The sequence below is a fragment of the Bubalus kerabau genome, chromosome 3 (assembly GCF_029407905.1).
Source record: "Bubalus kerabau isolate K-KA32 ecotype Philippines breed swamp buffalo chromosome 3, PCC_UOA_SB_1v2, whole genome shotgun sequence".
NCBI classification, from domain to species: Eukaryota; Metazoa; Chordata; class Mammalia; order Artiodactyla; family Bovidae; genus Bubalus; species Bubalus kerabau.
Genome location: NC_073626.1, coordinates 15121216 through 15139249, shown reverse-complemented (window position 1 = coordinate 15139249; position 18034 = coordinate 15121216). Strand labels below are relative to the sequence as shown.

General features: G+C 39.3%; 1 protein-coding gene across 20 annotated transcripts in view; it reads right to left on the bottom strand.

Moving 5' to 3' along the window:
- CDKAL1 (CDK5 regulatory subunit associated protein 1 like 1) overlaps positions 1-18034 on the bottom strand; it is a 777071-nt gene that overhangs the window by 569166 nt on the left and 189871 nt on the right. For all 20 annotated transcript variants that reach the window (XR_008711390.1, XR_008711388.1, XR_008711389.1 and 17 more), the window contains one exon: positions 17685-17733. Coding sequence is in view for 16 of the 20 variants with exons in the window: in XM_055570761.1 (XP_055426736.1) it covers positions 17685-17733 (49 nt within the window). In the remaining 4 variants the exon portion in view is untranslated. The remainder of the gene's footprint in view (positions 1-17684; positions 17734-18034) is intronic.

The following is an 18034-nucleotide window of genomic DNA, read 5'->3' as shown; positions in this document are numbered from 1 at the left end:
ATCACAAATGAACATGTCAAGTTCCTCCTGCTATTATTCAAATCATTATAAAATATGACAGAGGAGAGGTGGGAACAGTATAAAAGCAGCCTCAAAGGAAGGAAGGTGGGAAAGGGGCATCTGGCAATTGCTTATTGGCTTTAAATTCACACTCATGGTCCTCAACCCCTTGTGATAGGCATTATCACTGCCTTTCTGCAGAAATGTGGACAGGGAAACAAGTGTAGAAATATAAGAAAAACAAAGAGGAAGCACATTTTATATCACAACACAATACACTAATGCACACGCATAACTGGAACTGAAAGTTCCAAAATGCCACAGATGAGTAGAAAAATGAAGTATGTTTGAAATATTATATTCGTTATTTAGGTACAACATAAAGACTCCCCAAATACAAACACCCTGACCCCCAAAAAACTATTCTGTCCTGAGTCACCACAGTGACTTCTGCCCTAAAGGGATTTAAGGTCTTGAGGAAAACAACTTGTAAACAAATAACTGGAATGAAGTGCCAGAGGTGATCAACGTCTTTAAGTACAGTGGTTCACAGTGAGAGAGTGGTCAGCTTTCCTTAAAAAAGGAAAAAGATCAGGAAAGGCTTCAAGGAGAAATGACATGGTAGTGTGGGAGGCCAAGCAAGACAGGCGCCAAGTTACATACATGACTCCTACATGCATTTCCCAGCACATCTGGACACCATACTGCGAACACAGCAAGCACAGATCTTTGCTACAATTCCTGCTTGTTCATTTTCCACTTCTTAAAACCAGCCTATCACTAAAATCAGAATTCACTGAAAAGACTTATTAAGCCTTGGCATAAAGGAGCTCCACTGTGAAAAACCACACCTTCAAAAATTAAATGTATCTAAACATAGTTTATGAGGTAGAAATTATGTGGGTTTGAGATGCAGTCCTAGTTCTAATCAAAAGACTGGTCAAACATTATTTTTAAAGCTTAATTCAAACCTTGAGTGTTGAATATTGGAGGGAAAAGAAAAACAACCTTAATTCAAGAAATTACAATTAATACTGATTATGAAATATTAAACGCTGAAAGCTATCCACATCAAAATCGTCTGGTTACAGCTTCAATACTTATCTGGCCTAAACACAAAACTAGAATTTACAACATAGGCTATATCCTTAAAAAACACAGGAGGATTTCTTGACCTAATCATTTGAGAGTAAAAACTGTACAAACTGTGTTTTACTTTAAAACCCTCAAAAATTACTCTTAAAAAAACACCCAAGAGAATGCTCTGTAGAATCTCTTGGCTCTTTTTTTTTTTTTTTTGGTTAGATTAACTTTTTATTGGTTGCTTACAGTTAATGAATATGTGTACTCACTCATTTCCTAAATTAAATACCTTTACAACAAGATTAAGACTAAAATATGCTTTTCAGAAATTTTTTAAAAGATATAGCAAATCTTTATTGAAGTGAAGTGAAGTGAAAGTCGCTCAGTCATGTCAGACTCTGCGACCGCATGGACTATACGGTCCATGGAATTCTCCAGGCTGGAATACTGGAGTGGGTATTCCCTTCTCCAGGGGATCTTCCCAACCCGTGGATTGAATCCAGGTCTCCCACACTGCAGGTGGACTCTTTACCAGCTGAGCCACCAGCAAATCTTTATCAACTCCTTACAAAAAAGTTTTTTATGTTGGCACAAAATAAAATCGCATGCAAAACTGAGAAGGGGAGAGAAAAAGAAATCAAAGAGGGGAACAAGGAATGTAAAGGAACAAAATATGTGAGAGAATATGACAGGGAACTAGAAATAGGTGAGCCAGGACCTTAGTCAATAGTCAGGAGGGATGGAGATAATAAATAGGTCTCACTTTCTCACTTCCCTCCATTCAAGGTAAGCAGCTTAACAGAACTTGAGATTAGAGGACTAGGTTTCAAATTATGGTACACGGCAATGTACCATAATTACGGTACAATCAGCAATGCCAGGGTTCCTGTGGAGTACAAATGAATTAACGTATACGAAAGTGTAAGCTACAAAGAGCCAGAAAGAAGTTAATTACAGTTGCTACTGTAATTAATGCAATTGCAATCCTATCAAGACCTATAATGCAAATGACGTTTCTCAAAAGGAAGAAAGCAGGGAGATTTTTACAACTTTAAAGCACTGTAAGTTAAAGTCAGATTCCATTTATCTTTAAACCTCCGGAGGGCTAGGAAATAGGTCACAAATAATTGCATTGATAATGATAATCAGGTTTTCAAATAGTTTTTTTTTTAATGTATAAATCAAAGTAGATTCAAGGTCATCCCTCTCAGATCACTCACTGGCATTCTGATACAATTTCTTGGATATGAAGGAAGAGAAAGAGGCAGAAGTAGGGCACCAGGAACTGCACCTGACCCTGGGTAAGTCTAAGCGTAGGTGCCCGGACAGCCATGGCTATCTTCCCACCCCAGGACACCTGAGTGACAGGATCCTTAGCATCATACCAGTGACTCACAAGGCAATGAATCCAGGTGAGAGGCCACGTGGCAGAGTCTCCAGCCCCCCTGGCTTCCCCAGGTTCAAATAAAAGACCCTACTATCTTGCCATTCTGGCGAAGGGTCCCCCTCCCAGCAAACACTCTACAGAATCACTGCTGCAAGTGAAATCCAGGCCTTACATTAAATCCTCTCAAATTACTTTTTGCCCCCAGCAATCCCAGCCACCAAGATGCAAAATACCTGTCTCAAAGCCCCAAAATAAACATGCCCCAGGGTAGAACTGAAAGTTGCTTTAGAGAAGCACGAAACTCTTAAGCAACACTGGGAATTACACAGCCTGTCACCACCTAGGAGGGCGATACCAGGGAATGGAATAAGGGCAAAGGACTGAGGGACCTGTCTTTATTCAAGACCCTCTTCACTGGAGACTATGAAGACACAGAGAAGAAAAATGCACAGTGTGTCTGCCACAAATGCCTTCAGATTTATTTTGTAAGTAAGACAACATAGGGGAAAAAAAGGAAAATCTGGCATGTGGAGATTAGGCTGCGAGAAAAAGCTACTGACATTACAGTAACTTTTGCTAGAGATCACTGTCCAAAATGTCACCATTTCCTTCTAATGACAGGCTCGGAAGCTCAGTTTTATATTGCAGGCTCCCAACACTCCTAAAATTTCCGAGTTGAAGGGACCTACCATATCCTACAATTTATGGGCCAGGAAATGGAGAACCAAGGAGCTTGTGTGGGTTGTTAACCACGACACTGTGAGCAGCAGAGCCAAGTATTTCAGCATAACACTGCATAGTCTCAATCAATGATTCTCACCCATTACAGCACCAGACTTCAGGGCAGCTTAAAGAAATGGTGCACTTGAATTTTCAGAGTTACAATAAAGATTTCATGTGTTGGAAGGCATCTTTCATGAATACATTTCAATTACTATTTCTTTCTTACTCAATACAGCATATGCTTTGTTATAAAACAGTAGTACTGATTAAGTTTCTACTTAAAAATCCATCCATAGTTGATCTCCTAACTGGAGATTCTGCAAATGAATTTTTCCATCCTCAAACTAGTAAGCGAAATTGGTGTTTATCCTTGCAGTCTCCGAAGTAATGGCTGCATGTATGCTGTATGCTTTGTAGGGGGTTATGAGATGAAGTTTTCAAAGAAAATATGTGCATCTTCAAACATTAGATACAGAACTTTAATATTAACTGAGCATTCTTTCTCAACATCAGTTGCTAGCAAGATTAGATTTTCTAAGGAAAGGCCAATGACATCACCTAATAGAAGACAACCTACAACTTGTCTCATTAAGTAAATTCTTCTGTCAAACTGTTCAAGAAAAAGAGAGGATCAGATTTCAATTTCTTGTCCAGTAACAGAGGTGATGGAATTCCACTTGAGCTATTTCAAATCCTGAAAGATGATGCTGTGAAAGTGCTGCACTCAATATGCCAGCAAATTTGGAAAACTCAGCAGTGGCCACAGGACTGGAAAAGGTCAGTTTTCATTCCAATCCCAAAGAAAGGCAATGCCAAAGAATGCTCAAACTACTGCACAATTGCACTCATCTCACACGCTACTAAAGTAATGCTCAAAATTCTCCAAGTGGGCTTCAGCATTACGTGAACCGTGAAATTCCTGATGTTCAAGCTGGTTTTAGAAAAGGCAGAGGAACCAGAGATCAAATTGCCAACATCCGCTGGATCATGAAAAAGGAAGAGAGCTCCAGAAAAACATCTATTTCTGCTTTATTGACTATGCCAAAGCCTTTGACTGTGTGGATCACAATAAACTGTGGAAAATTCTGAAAGAGATGGGAATACCAGACCACCTGACCTGCCTCTTGAGAAATCTGTATGCAGGTCAGGAAGCAACAGTTCAAACTGGACATGGAACAACAGACTGGTTCCAAATAGGAAAAGGAGTACATCAAGGCTGTATATTGTCACCCTGCTTATTTAACTTGTATGCAGAGTACATCATGAGAAACACTGGACTGGAAGAAGCACAAGCCAGGAGATCAAGATTGCCGGGAGAAATATCAATAACCTCAGATATGCAGATGACACCACTCTTATGGCAGAAAGTGAAGAGGAACTCAAAAGCCTCTTGATGAAAGTGAAAGAGGAGAGTGAAAAAGTTGGCTTAAAGCTCAACATTCAGAAAACGAAGATCATGGCATCCGGCCCCACACTTCATGGGAAATAGATGGGGAAACAGTGGAAACAGTGTCAGACTTTATTTTTCTGGGCTCCAAAATCACTGCAGATGGTGACTGCAGCCATGAAATTAAAAGACGCTTACTCCTTGGAAGGAAAGTTATGACCAACCTAGATAGCATATTCAAAAGCAGAGACATTACTTTGCCAACAAAGGTTCGTCTACTCAAGGCTATGGTTTTTCCTGTGGTCATGTATGGATGTGAGAGGTGGACTGTGAAGAAGGCCGAGCGCCGAAGAATTGATGCTTTTGAACTGCGGTGTTGGAGAAGACTCTTGAGAGTCCCTTGGACTGCAAGGAGATCCAACCAGTCCATTCTGAAGGAGATCAGCCCTGGGATTTCTTTGGAAGGAATGATGCGAAAGCTGAAACTCCAGTACTTTGGCCACCTCATGCGAAGAGTTGACTCACTGGAAAAGACTCTGATGCTGGGAGGGACTGGGGGCAAGAGGAGAAGGGGACGACAGAGGATGAGATGGCTGGAATGGCATCACTGACTCGATGGACGTGAGTCTGAGTGAACTCCGGGAGTTGGTGATAGACAGGGAGGCCTGGCGTGCTGCAATTCATGGGGTCGCAAGGAGTCGGACACGACTGAGCGACTGAACTGAACTGAACTGAACATCTGAACCATCAAATTACTCTATGTTACCAGTTTTCTCACTTGTCTGTGATATGTGATTTTACTGGCTATAAAATAGTTTTAAGAAATTTTTCAAAGATGTCAAAATTTTATGTATTTTTTGCTCCTGGGGTTTTAGATAGTGCACCTCTAACATGACCTAATTTTCTATTTTGTTGACAGTCATATTGGAACAGACAACACCACAATCAACCCACAATTTTACTATTTAAAAAATGTAATAAAGCTGCTAGGATTATTTTCCCTAAGTTTACAGTCTCAACTATTCTTGCCTCATTTTACCAAACAAAAATAGTAGAGTCTTTAAATGAAGACAAACTTTTCCAAATAGTAAGAAAGCTCATATACACATGCAGAGTATAAAGCAGTGTACCACATACTAATTCTCTAAAAAGATAGTTACAATAAAAGAACTTAAGTACACTGAAGTTTTATTAATTATATTAATTTTAAGGACTTCTATGAGAGCCTCATAATAGGATTAATTGATCTACTTGGCATTACTAAAGAAAGTAGTGAAGTGAAGTGAAGTCGTGTAGTCTTGTCTGACTCTTTGCGACCCCATGGACTGTAGCCTACCAGGCTACTCCGTCCATGAAATTTTCCAGGTAAGAGTACTGGAGTGGGTTGCCATTTCTTTCTCCATAAAGTAGAGTAAACAGAAATTGGAACTACAGGACTCAGAAATCTTTATATCTGAGAATACCAAATACTTGAAAAGAAAATTATAATCTACAGACATGATTAATGTGATTGATGTTCAAACTTTATAAACTGTTTTGACATGAACAGCACTCACAAAAGTTTAGACTACAATAATGCATTTTTAGAGAACTCAACAATCTGCAATCTGCCAAGGCAGTATCAAACTTTGCAAAGAGTTAACATATAAGCCCAATTTTCACAGCAGGCAAGTCCTTATTAATATTTAAACAAGGAAGGACAGAGGTGCTTTACCAGATAGATCACTGAGACCACAAACACATGGGCTGGGTCATGGGAAGCCTGAGAAGTTCAAACTTAAAGTAATTTCCTTTCCTTGTTTTGAACAATCAAATCCAGTGAACCATTATAAAAGTTATGTGAAAATTATGTTACAATCATCAACCTAACAAATTAAACAGTATGCACCCACCCCACTCCCACTCTGGAATAAAGAAATCAAAGTTAATGAAACACCCAAGTCTTCATATCAGTAAATCCCATTATCAGTAAAGGTAGCTGCAAACCATAAGATCACGCATCTCTGAATAGAAAATATAAGTGATGAACACACAAAAGGAGTGTAATTAAATTAACACAACCAAAACACATAAAACACTGAAGTTAGCATAGCAGAATTCACCTGGGAAACATACGTATGCATTTGAGTTTTAAAAGCTTTAATGGCAGAAAAGTATTTGACCAACTTAAAGTTCTTTAACTACTTTTATTTTCAAAAATAAAATAAGTGCAACTGTTCCCCATGTTTAAAGAAGACTCTTGGGAGAGCATCACTTGGCTATTTGTGAAGCAGATAAATAATACTGGGACTGCTTATTATTTCTGTGGCTAGAAACAGGTTTGATAATTTATAAAGTTATAGATATCCAGACAAGACACAGTGGTTTCCTCTCACAAACAGTCCTATGCAGTCATTATTCCAAACCATCTATTATAGAATAAAGTGATGTGAAGAAATCAACTTACAGTCTTCTGGGAGAATTTTGCTGTTTGGGGTCATAAAGAAATTTGCTTGGTCTTATTTCTAAAACTATTATGATTTGAAAAATGCTATCTAAAAGAACTATGATGAATAAAAAGTTCATTCTAGGACATACAAGACATATAGAGGACAAATAAGTAAAGGTGAGGACTATGGTTATTCGGGGAAACTAAAGGAGAGGAGAGAAGGAAAAGAGAATGGAAAGAACACCAACTGACACATCTAAGGAGGCAAAAACGCAATGCTTACCAACCTGTAATCACAGGTTAATACAGAACATACAGGTAAAACAAATAGGCTCATGAAAAAAAAAAAAAAAAAAAAAAGACTGCAATAAATTCTGGCTCCTTTAGTTATCAGAAGGCAGAAGTTATCACCTATCTAACTGTACCAGTGACACCGAAGTGCTCACAACATGTAGAACCAACATCCACCTTTTCCCACCATATTCAGACTACAGTAACTACATCAGATTACACATAATGAGAGCCTGTGTAGGAGTGTCCTTTCAAAGCATATTTTGAAAAATCAAGAAAATTATTTTACTGAAAAGCAAATACTGAAAAAGCAGATGTGATGCAATTCTATCTGTGATCCAATACTATCCCAGGTGTATGAGGCTACTTGTCCAAGCTCAGGTCACTTGCTCATTAAGTTTGAAACATCTTCAAGAAAATCTCCACTGGACTTTGTAGGGAGGTTACTCAAGTCATTAACACTGATAAAACTATACTTGAGACAGATCTGCCTTGCAGTCTCAATTTACAAAAAGTTTATATTCTAAATCAGTAACAAATGCAAAGTACAATTCTGACAGAGTAAAGATTAATAGAATGTGTTAAATAAGAAAGAACTGTTCGGTGAAGTACCCTGGGAATTCAGGTCAGTCGAATCCAGGATCACAACAATTACCAAGAAGTCAGAAGAAATGGAAAACCAATTAAACTTGCAGATTGTACCATATTGGAAAGCTTTGAATTACCAACACTGGAGGCATCTGTAATTAGACTAAACGAAATACCAGCAAAACAGATAAAACAACAGAGGCCTCCTTTACTAGAGACTGATGAGGGAAGACATATGACATGGCAGTAAAAACACTTTTTCTATTTTCAATACACAATATTTATTTGCAAACATTTATTTTAAGTTACCTGGTTAGGCTCTCTTTTACAAAGATAAAAACATTTTTTAATTTTTTTTTTTGTTGTTTAGAGGACTTCATGTATCAGAAAAAATGCTTACATTTGTATTTCCTTCAAAGCTTTTGTACCAAAAAGTTAGTGGGGGGCTTTAATGATCATGTGAAACATGACTAAGGTGCTCATGACTACTTTTTAAAGAAATGTAAATGCTTTAATTTACAACCCCACGTCCAAGGAGTGGTGGCTGTGGGGGCAGGAGGGCCCAGAGGAGCTAATCCACGTTCAAAGTCAGGAGGGGAGGCCGTGAGGAGATACCCCTCATCCAAAGTAAGGAGCAGCGGCTGAGCTTTGCTGGAGCAGCCGTGAAGAAATACCCCACGACCAAGGTAAGAGAAACCCAAGTAAGATGGTAGGTGTTGCGAGAGGGCATCAGAGGGCAGACACACTGAAACCATAATCACAGAAAACTAGCCAATCTGATCACACGGGCCACAGCCTTGTCTAACTCAATGAAACTAAGCTATGCCACGCGGGGCCACCCAAGACGGATGGGTCATGGTGGAGAGGTCTGACAGAATGTGGTCTACTGGAGAAAAGAATGCAAACCACTTCTGTATTCTTGCCTTGAGAACCCCATGAACAGTATGAAAAGGCAAAATGATACGATACTGAAAGAGGAACTCCCCGGGTCGGTAGGTGCCCAATATGCTACTGGAGATCAGTGGAGAAATAACTCCACAAAGAATGAAGGGATGGAGCCAAAGCAAAAACAATACCCAGTTGTGGATGGGACTGGTGATAGAAGCAAGGTCCGATGCTGTAAAGAGCAATACTGCATAAGAACCTGGAATGTCAGGTCCATGAATCAAGGCAAATTGGAAGAGGTCAAACAGGAGATGGCAAGAGTGAACGTCAACATTCTAGGAATCAGCAAACTAAAATGGACTGGAATGGGTGAATTTAACTCAGATGACCATTATATCTACTACTGTGGGCAGGAATCCCTTAGAAGAAATGGAGTAGCCATCATGGTCAACAAAAGAGTCCAAAATGCAGTACTTGGATGCAATCTCAAAAATGACAGAATGATCTCTGTTCGTTTCCAAGGCAAACCATTCAATATCACAATAATCCAAGCCTATGCCCCAATCAGTAATGCTTAAGAAGCTGAAGTTGAACAGTTCTATGAAGACCTACAAGACCTTTTAGAACTAACACCCAAAAAAGATGTCCTTTTCCTTATAGGGGAATGGAATGTAAAAGTAGGAAATCAAGAAACACCTGGAGTAACAGGCAAATTTGGCCTTAGAGTACAGAATGAAGCAGAGCAGAGGCTAATAGAGTTTTGCCAAGAGAACGCACTGGCATAGCAAACACCCTCTTCCAACAACACAAGAGAAGACTCTACACATGGACATCACCAGATGGTCAACACTGAAATCAGATTGATTATATTCTTCGCAGCCAAAGATGGAGAAGCTCTATACAGTCAGCAAAAACAAGACCAGGAGCTGACTGTGGCTCAGATCATGAACTCCTTATTGCCAAATTCAGACTTAATTGAAGGAAGTAGGGAAAGCCACTAGACCATTCAGGTATGACCTAAATCAAATCCCTTATGATTATACAGTGGAAGTAAGAAATAGATTTAAGGGACTAGATCTGATAGACAGAGTGCCTGATGAAGTATGGAATGAGGTTCATAACATTGTACAGGAGACAGGGATCAAGACCATCCCCATGGAAAAGAAATGCAAAAGAGCAAAATGGCTGTCTGGGGAGGCCTTACAAATAGCTATGAAAAGAAGAGAAGTGAAAAGCAAAGGAGAAAAGGAAAGATAAAAGCCTCTGAATGCAGAGTTCCAAAGAATAGCAAGGAGAGATAAGAAAGCCTTCCTCAGCGATCAATGCAAAGAAATAGAGGAAAACAACAGAATGGGAAAGACTAGAGATCTCTTCAAGAAAATTAGAGACACCAAGGGAACATTTCATGCAAAGATGGGCTCGATAAAGGACAGAAATGGTATGGACCTAACAGTTGCAGAAGATATTAAGATGAGGTGGCAAGATACACAGAAAAACTGCACAAAAAAGATCTTCACAACCAAGATAATCACGAAGGTGTGATCACTGACCTAGAGCCAGACATCCTGGAATGTGAAGTCAAGTGGGCCTTAGAAAGCATCACTATGAACAAAGCTAGTGGAGGTGATGGAATTCCAGTTGAGCTATTTCAAATCCTGAAAGATGATGCTGTGAAAGTGCTACACTCAATATCCCAGCAAATTTGGAAAACTCAGCACTGGCCACAGGACTGGAAAAAGTTAGTTTTCATTCCAATCCCAAAGAAAGGCAATGCCAAAGAATGCTCAAACTACTGCACAATTGTACTCATCTCACACGCCAGTAAAGTAATGCTCAAAATTCTCCAAGCCAGCTTCACTAATACGTGAACCATGAACTTCCAAATATTCAAGCTGGTTTTAGAAAAGGCAGAGGAACCAGAGATCAAATTGTCAACAGCTGCTGGATCATGGAAAAAGCAAGAGAGTTCCAGAAAAACATCTATTTCTGCTTTATTGACTATGCCAAAGCCTTTGACTGTGTGGATCACAATAAACTGTGGAAAATTCTGAAAGAGATGGGAATACCAGACCACCTGACCTGCCTCTTGAGAAATCTGTATGCAGGTCAGGAAGCAACAGTTCAAACTGGACATGGAACAACAGACTGGTTCCAAATAGGAAAAGGAGTACGTCAAGGCTGTATATTGTCACCCTGCTTATTTAACTTGTATGCAGAGTACATCATGAGAAACGCTGGGCTGGAAGAAGCACAAGCCAGGAGATCAAGATTGCCGGGAGAAATATCAATAACCTCAGATATGTAGACGACACCACCCTTATGGCAGAAAGTGAAGAGGAACTCAAAAGCCTCTTGATGTAAGTGAAAGAGGAGAGTGAAAAAGTTGGCTTAAAGCTCAACATTCAGAAAATGAAGATCATGGCATCTGGTCCCATCACTTCATGGGAAATAGATGGGGAAACAGTGGAAACAGTGTCAGACTTTATTTTTCTGGGCTCCAAAATCACTGCAGATGGTGACTGCAGCCATGAAATTAAAAGACGCTTACTCCTTGGAAGGAAAAGTATGACCAAACTAGATAGCATATTCAAAAGCAGAGACATTAACTTTGCCAACAAAGGTCCATCTAGTCAAGGCTATGGTTTTTCCAGTAGTCATGTATGGATGTGAGAGTTGGACTGTGAAGAAAGCTGAGTGCCAAAGAATTGATGGTTTTGAAGTGTGGTGTTGGAGAAGACTCTTGAGAGTCCCTTGGACTGCAAGGAGATCCAACCAGTCCATTCTAAAGGAGCTCAGTCCTGGGTGTTCTTTGGAAGGACTAATGCTAAAGCTGAAACTCCAGTCCTTTGGCCACCTCAATTCCAAGAGTTGACTCATTGGAAAAGACCCTGATGCTGGGAGGGATTGGGGGCAGGAGGAGAAGGGGACAACAGAGGATGAGATGGCTGGATGGCATCACCAACTCGATGGACAGGAGTCTGAGTAAACTCTGGGTGTCGGTGATGGACAGGGAGGCCTGGCATGCTTCGATTCATGGGGTCGCAAACAGTCAGACATGACTGAGCGAGTGAACTCTACTGAACTGAAATCCTTTAAATACTGTACTCCTTCCATTAGCTTCAGCTACATATCTTGTTGAACTGTGAAGATGACACAGAAGAAAATCCTAAAGTCATTATAAAATTTGGTGTCTCCTAAAGCAAATGATGTATATGGATGGTATTTTCAGGCCACTAGTGTTAAACATTGAGAAGTCTTTAAGCGTTAACTTAAATTCTCCATTTTCCTCCAACCAAGAGAGACATAAAAGGAATATGCTTTACACAGTTTTACTATAATTATCTGGGTTGGCCAAAACATTCATTTGGGTTTTTCCATAACAATTCACAGAAAATCCTGAATGAACATTTTGGCCAACCCAAAACAATAGATTTAAATATTTTTGTCACCAATGTATCTTATTAATATGGTTTTTTAAAAAACATGACTTCATATAATGTAAAAACCACACAAACAGGCTGTGGTAGAGGCTGTGTGTCCAAATCCCCATCAAGGAAGACATATGAAGGGAGCCCCACAGGCATCAAATGTGGAAACAGAACAGTTACAGCAGAATCCCCTGGTCAGCCTGTACTCCATCTGGCCCTTCTGGGCAGAGCCTCCTTCTCCACTGAGCATCTATCAACCAGGGCTCCAGCAAAGCAGATGGCACACTGCATAATGGAAGAGGTTTTAATAAAGGCACTAATTACTAAAGTTTGGCAAGGTTAGGAAGACCAACAAGAGACAATGCAAGAGTCTCAGGCAAGCAACAACAGGATGCTCTTTCCAGCCTTGTGCCTGAAAAAGCAAAGGAAAAGAAGAGTTACAGGAACCAGGAGAAAAACAGATGACTAGAGAGGGCCACCTGATAGGAGTTACGATCTCTGGGTTAGGATGAGCAGGAAAGAAGGAACTGAGAGAAGGGAATGAATCCTCCCATTTCATACTCTAATCACACCTCTAACTGGAGAAATGCAACTAGGCACCAGGTAACAGGGACCCTACCAATGTAGTCCACACAGCTCTGCCTCCATGGACACACGTCGAGGTGAGGAAGGGTGGGGAATGGGTCTGGCAGGCAAACAGAACTTCTCTGCTTATGTGTAAGTTCCTAAGACAAATGTAGAGCAAGTTGCAAATAATATACAAGACAGTATATCAACATTCCATCAAACAGTCCAGTTGGCTGGAGCAAAAGGCTTAGTATGGAAGTGATGGAAGAAACAGTGGAAATGGCGGAATGAGGCAGAAGTCACCAGTTAACTTGGTAGGTAACAGGCAACCATTGAAGGTATGCATGCAGGAGAGGAAAACATTTCCAGAACATGAGGGCCGTATACACAGTCCAATTGAAAGGAGCATCTCTGCTATTGAAGGTGAGTTAGATTATTCCAGCAGCCTAAGTATTAAAGAGGTAGAAATAAATACACAAGAATTTTCCCCTAGTATATCCCAGGTATTGCAAAAGTCTTACCCATTTAATCCTCTCCATTTTAAACTGAGCCTCAGAGAAATAACTTACTGAAAGACAGACAGAAAGTAGTTAACTGTTACAAGGACCATGTTATTTCACTAACTTGTGCTGTCTTAATGAAAGTAAGGATTGGCAGAAGAAATAGAAAGCAAAGAATGGAAAAATCAGTCCCAGATTTCCATTAACCAGAAGATCTCAGATGAGTCACATAACTCCTTCCTGGATCAGCTTCCTGATCTGCAAACTAAGGACATCTACCAAAATTATTTCTTCTGTCTCTAAAATTCTCTTGTATTCAGTTTGGTTCAGTCGCTCAGCTGTGTCCGACTCTTTGTGATCCCATGGACTGTAGCATGCCAGGCCTCCCGGTCTATCACCAGTCCCACATTTACTCAAACTCAAGTCCATTGAGTTGGTGATGCCATTCAACCATCTCATCCTCTGTCATCCCCTTTTCCTCCTGCCTTCAATCTTTCCCAGCATCAGGGTCTTTTCCAATGAGTCAGTTCTTCACATAAGGTGGCCAAAGTACTGGACTTTCAGCTTCAGCATCAGTCCTTCCAAAGAACACCCAGGACTGATCTCCTTTAGGATGGACTGGCTGGATCTCCTTGCAGTCCAAGGGACTCTCAAGAGTCTTCTCCAACACCACAGTTCAAAAGCATCAATTCTTCGGTGCTCAGCTTTCTTCACAGTCCAACTCTCACATCCATATATGACTACTAGAAAAACCAAAGCTTTGACAAGAGAGACCTTTGTTGGCAAAGTAATGTCTCTGTTTTTTAATAAGCTGTCTAAGTTGGTCATAGCTTTTCTTCCAAGGAACAAGTGTCTTTTAATTTCATGGCTGCAGTCACCATCTGCAGTGATTTTGGAGCCCAGAAAAATAAAGTCTGACACTGTTTCCACTGTTTCCCCATTTATTTGCCATGAAGTGATGGGACCAGATGCCATGATCTTAGTTTTCTGAATGTTGAGTTTTAAGCCAGCTTTTTCACTCTCCTCTTTCACTTTCTTTAAGAGGCTCTTTAGTTCTTCTTTGCTTTCTGCCATAAGGGTGGTGTCATCTGCATATCTGAGGTTATTGATATTTCTCCCAGCAATCTTGATTCCAGCTTGTGCTTCTTCCAGCCCAGCGTTTCTCATGATGTACTCTGCATATAAGTTAAATAAGCAGGGTGACAAAGTACTACCTTGATGTACTCCTTTCCTGATTTGTATTACTAAGATTTAAATCCTCAACCTTCCCATCCTCAAACCAACCTGCCAGTGAACACCCACATCAACTCCACATCAACTTCATCTTCAACTCAACTCTTGCTGTAGACTATCAAAAACTCAACTACAATCTCTCCAATAAATCTACTTAAGCAAAACTCTTGAGAGAGAGGCTATCCCTAATTAAACCAACCTGAAAGTGATAGGCCTTCTGTGATACTGTGATACAGAAATACATAACCATCCCTCATTCCTGGTACCAATTTCCTAAAACTCTTATTATTTCCTGAGTGACAGCAGTGAGAGGGGCATCTTTTGTTATTCATAATAAGCTCCTTTCAAGCAAATCTGAGTCTGTACTAGTGAGTTAACTCCTGGAGCAAAGAGGCTAGTTGGTATCATCCCTGATAACATATGATGTGAAGCATCTTTTCATATGGTTATTTTCCACCTGTGTATCTTTGGGGACACATCTGATACAGTCACTGGCCCATTTCTTCATCAGGTTGTTTGTTTTCCAATTGCTGGGTTTTAAGAGGTATTCTGTGTACTTTACATTACAGTTAATCAGGTATGTCTTTTGCAAAAGTCTGTGGATCATCTTCCCATTCTCTCGATGCTATGTTTTGCAGAGCAGAAGTTTTTAATTTTATCGAGGTTCAATTCATCAATTATTTTTCACAGACAGTCCCTCTTTGGTATATCATCTAAAAAGTCATAGCCACACCCATAGTCTGCTAGATTTTTCTCCTGTCTTCACTGTCATTTAGTTTTTTTAAAAAAATATAATTTAGGGACTAGTATATGCCTGGTGGGCTTTTGAGATGGTTTAGTGGTAAAGAACCTGCCTGCCAATGCAGGAGAAGTAGGTTCGAGCCCTGGGTTGGGAATATTCCTGAATATTCCCTGGAGAAGGAAATGGCAACCCACTCCAGTGTTCTTGCCTGGGAAATCCCATGGACAGAGGAGCCTGGTGGGTTACAGTCTACGGGGTCACAAAGAGTCAGACACAACTGAGTGACTAAACAACAACAACAGTATATGCTAGGTACTCAAGACAAGCAATAGAATCCTCAAGCATCCTGAAACACTACTTTATTGGGGCTGGTGCACTGGGACGACCCAGAGGGATGGAATGGGGAGGGAGGAGGGAGGAGGGTTCAGGATGGGGAACACATGTAAACCTGTGGCGGATTCATTTTGATATTTGGCAAATCTAATACAGTTATGTAAAGTTTAAAAATAAAATAAAATTTTAAAAAAAAAAAAAAAAAAAAAAAGAAGCTCAATTGAACAACTGTTAAGGTAGTGATTCTCAACCAGGAGAGAGCAGAGCAGTCATAGTCTAGTGTGAATGGAGTGGCAAATTTAAGAGCAGGGGCATCCGAGTCATAATGCTTAGATTCAGATTCCAACTCCGCCATTCACTACCTGTATACCCTGTGTCCAAACTTCCTCTTCTGAAAAATGAGGACATACTCACTTCACAGCACTGTTGTAAAATATTGAAATGACATACTCCATGCTTAGTACAGGGCCTGTCACTCTGTAAGTGCACAATAAATGCTAGTACTTCTAGACCTCATAAGATAGGGTTGAGGTATGGTTTGAAAAAAAGTTTCAAACTTATCACTGCTACAAAGTTTTAATCCTGATATTTCATTTTATCTCAGAATTTCAAGGAAGACTAATATGTAAGTCTAAAATTCTGATATTCTGTGGTCATTTAATAAATTAAATAAATCTGGACCATAAAGAAGGCTGAGTGCCCAAGAACTGATGCCTTTGAATTGTAGTGTTGGAAAAGACTCTTGTGAGTTCCCTGGATAGCAAGGAGATTAAACCAGTCAATCGTAAAGACAAACAACCCTGAATATTTATCAGAAGGACTGTTGCTAAAGCTGAAGCTTCAAAACTTTGGCCACCTGATGCAGACGGGCAACTCAATGGAAAGACCCTGATGCTGAGAAAGACTGAAGGCAAAAGAAAAGGGGGCAGCAGAGGATGAGATGGTTAAATAACATCACTGACTCAATGAAGATGAATTTGAGCAAACTCTGGGAGATAGTGGAGGACAGAGGAGCCTGGAGTGCTGCAGTCAACAGGGTCACAAAGAGGCAGTCAACGGGGTCGCAAAGAGTCAGACACAACTTAGCACCTCAACAACAACAGTAAATTAAAGATTCAAAATTAATGAATAACAGCATGTGGAAGGTAGTAAATACAATCCAGCAGGAAAAGTATGTGGTTAAAAGTATCAACTTTGTGGAAGCAGACTTTTTTTAAAAAACACAGAATTTGCATTTATTTAAAAAATGGCTAAAATTCTAAGTGAGAACCTCAATTCATTTAATATTTTAATATCATATTATCAGTTTTCATTCATGCTAATCTAACAGAAGTAGACTATAAATATTTACAAATTAATCCACAGAATTAAGAATGGTTTATTCCTCAGTGGCTTCAGTAAGAATCTATTTCAAAGAATACTAGCTAATAAAACAATCAAAGTATAATTCTATTTTCTGGTGTAAATACAAAAATTACATATAGAAGAGAAATCAAAACTGAGTACTACTTTTAACAGTACTTTCAGAAGGAATAACTGCAACTAATTATATGATATAAAAACAAGCAAAAAATGTCAACTGTACCTCAATAAAACTGAAAAAAAGAGCAAATAAAGCCATTTCCTTATTTTAAGATTAAATCCTATCTTCCTGATCCCAGATTCAAATTAAGTCTATTTTATACTAAAATAAAAAGCCAAACAAACATAAGCCTCCCATATTGGACTGGTCAATGCATGAAGCAGGCAAGGACAAAATGTTATGATTTTTGTCCAACAATAACTTTCATAAAAATGCTTAACAAATGTTAAGTATAGTATCTTCATGACATATTTCAAACATATACATTATCTCACTCATAACACCACCTAATACCACTCCTCAGGTGAAATTACTTTATGGTTTGATGAGTAGATACCAAGTGTTAAGCATTTATTCATAGTTGTTCTGTAGTTTTTTTCCCACTTACAAGCTATGAGATAGGTAACAGATAAAGTAACAGACCTGTCTCCTGATTTTTTTTTCTATACATCATCAATACACTTAGATCTACTTCATTTGTAATACAATTCAAACAATATACACATTATCTCACTTTCAACATTTACCTTTAATTGTTTCCTCCACAACTTCTACTACACGATCTATCTGTTGAACCTAAAAAGAAAACAAACTGTCAGGCAAGCAGTTTATATGCAAAAGAAATTTAATTTTTGTTTATCCTTCTGCTTGGGCCAAGAGAACACATTTTGAAACACACAAATGCAGGTCTTCTTTAATTAAAGCATTTGAAGATAGTATAAAAATACTCCATATTCTTTTGTGTTACAATGAAGTATGAAATTATCACTCTCCATCCTACAATTATAATTAAAGAAATCATATTACATTTAAATAAACTGCCTGGAGTTCAATTAGAATAGCCTATCAAATATAAACTCAGCACATCCTGAGATAT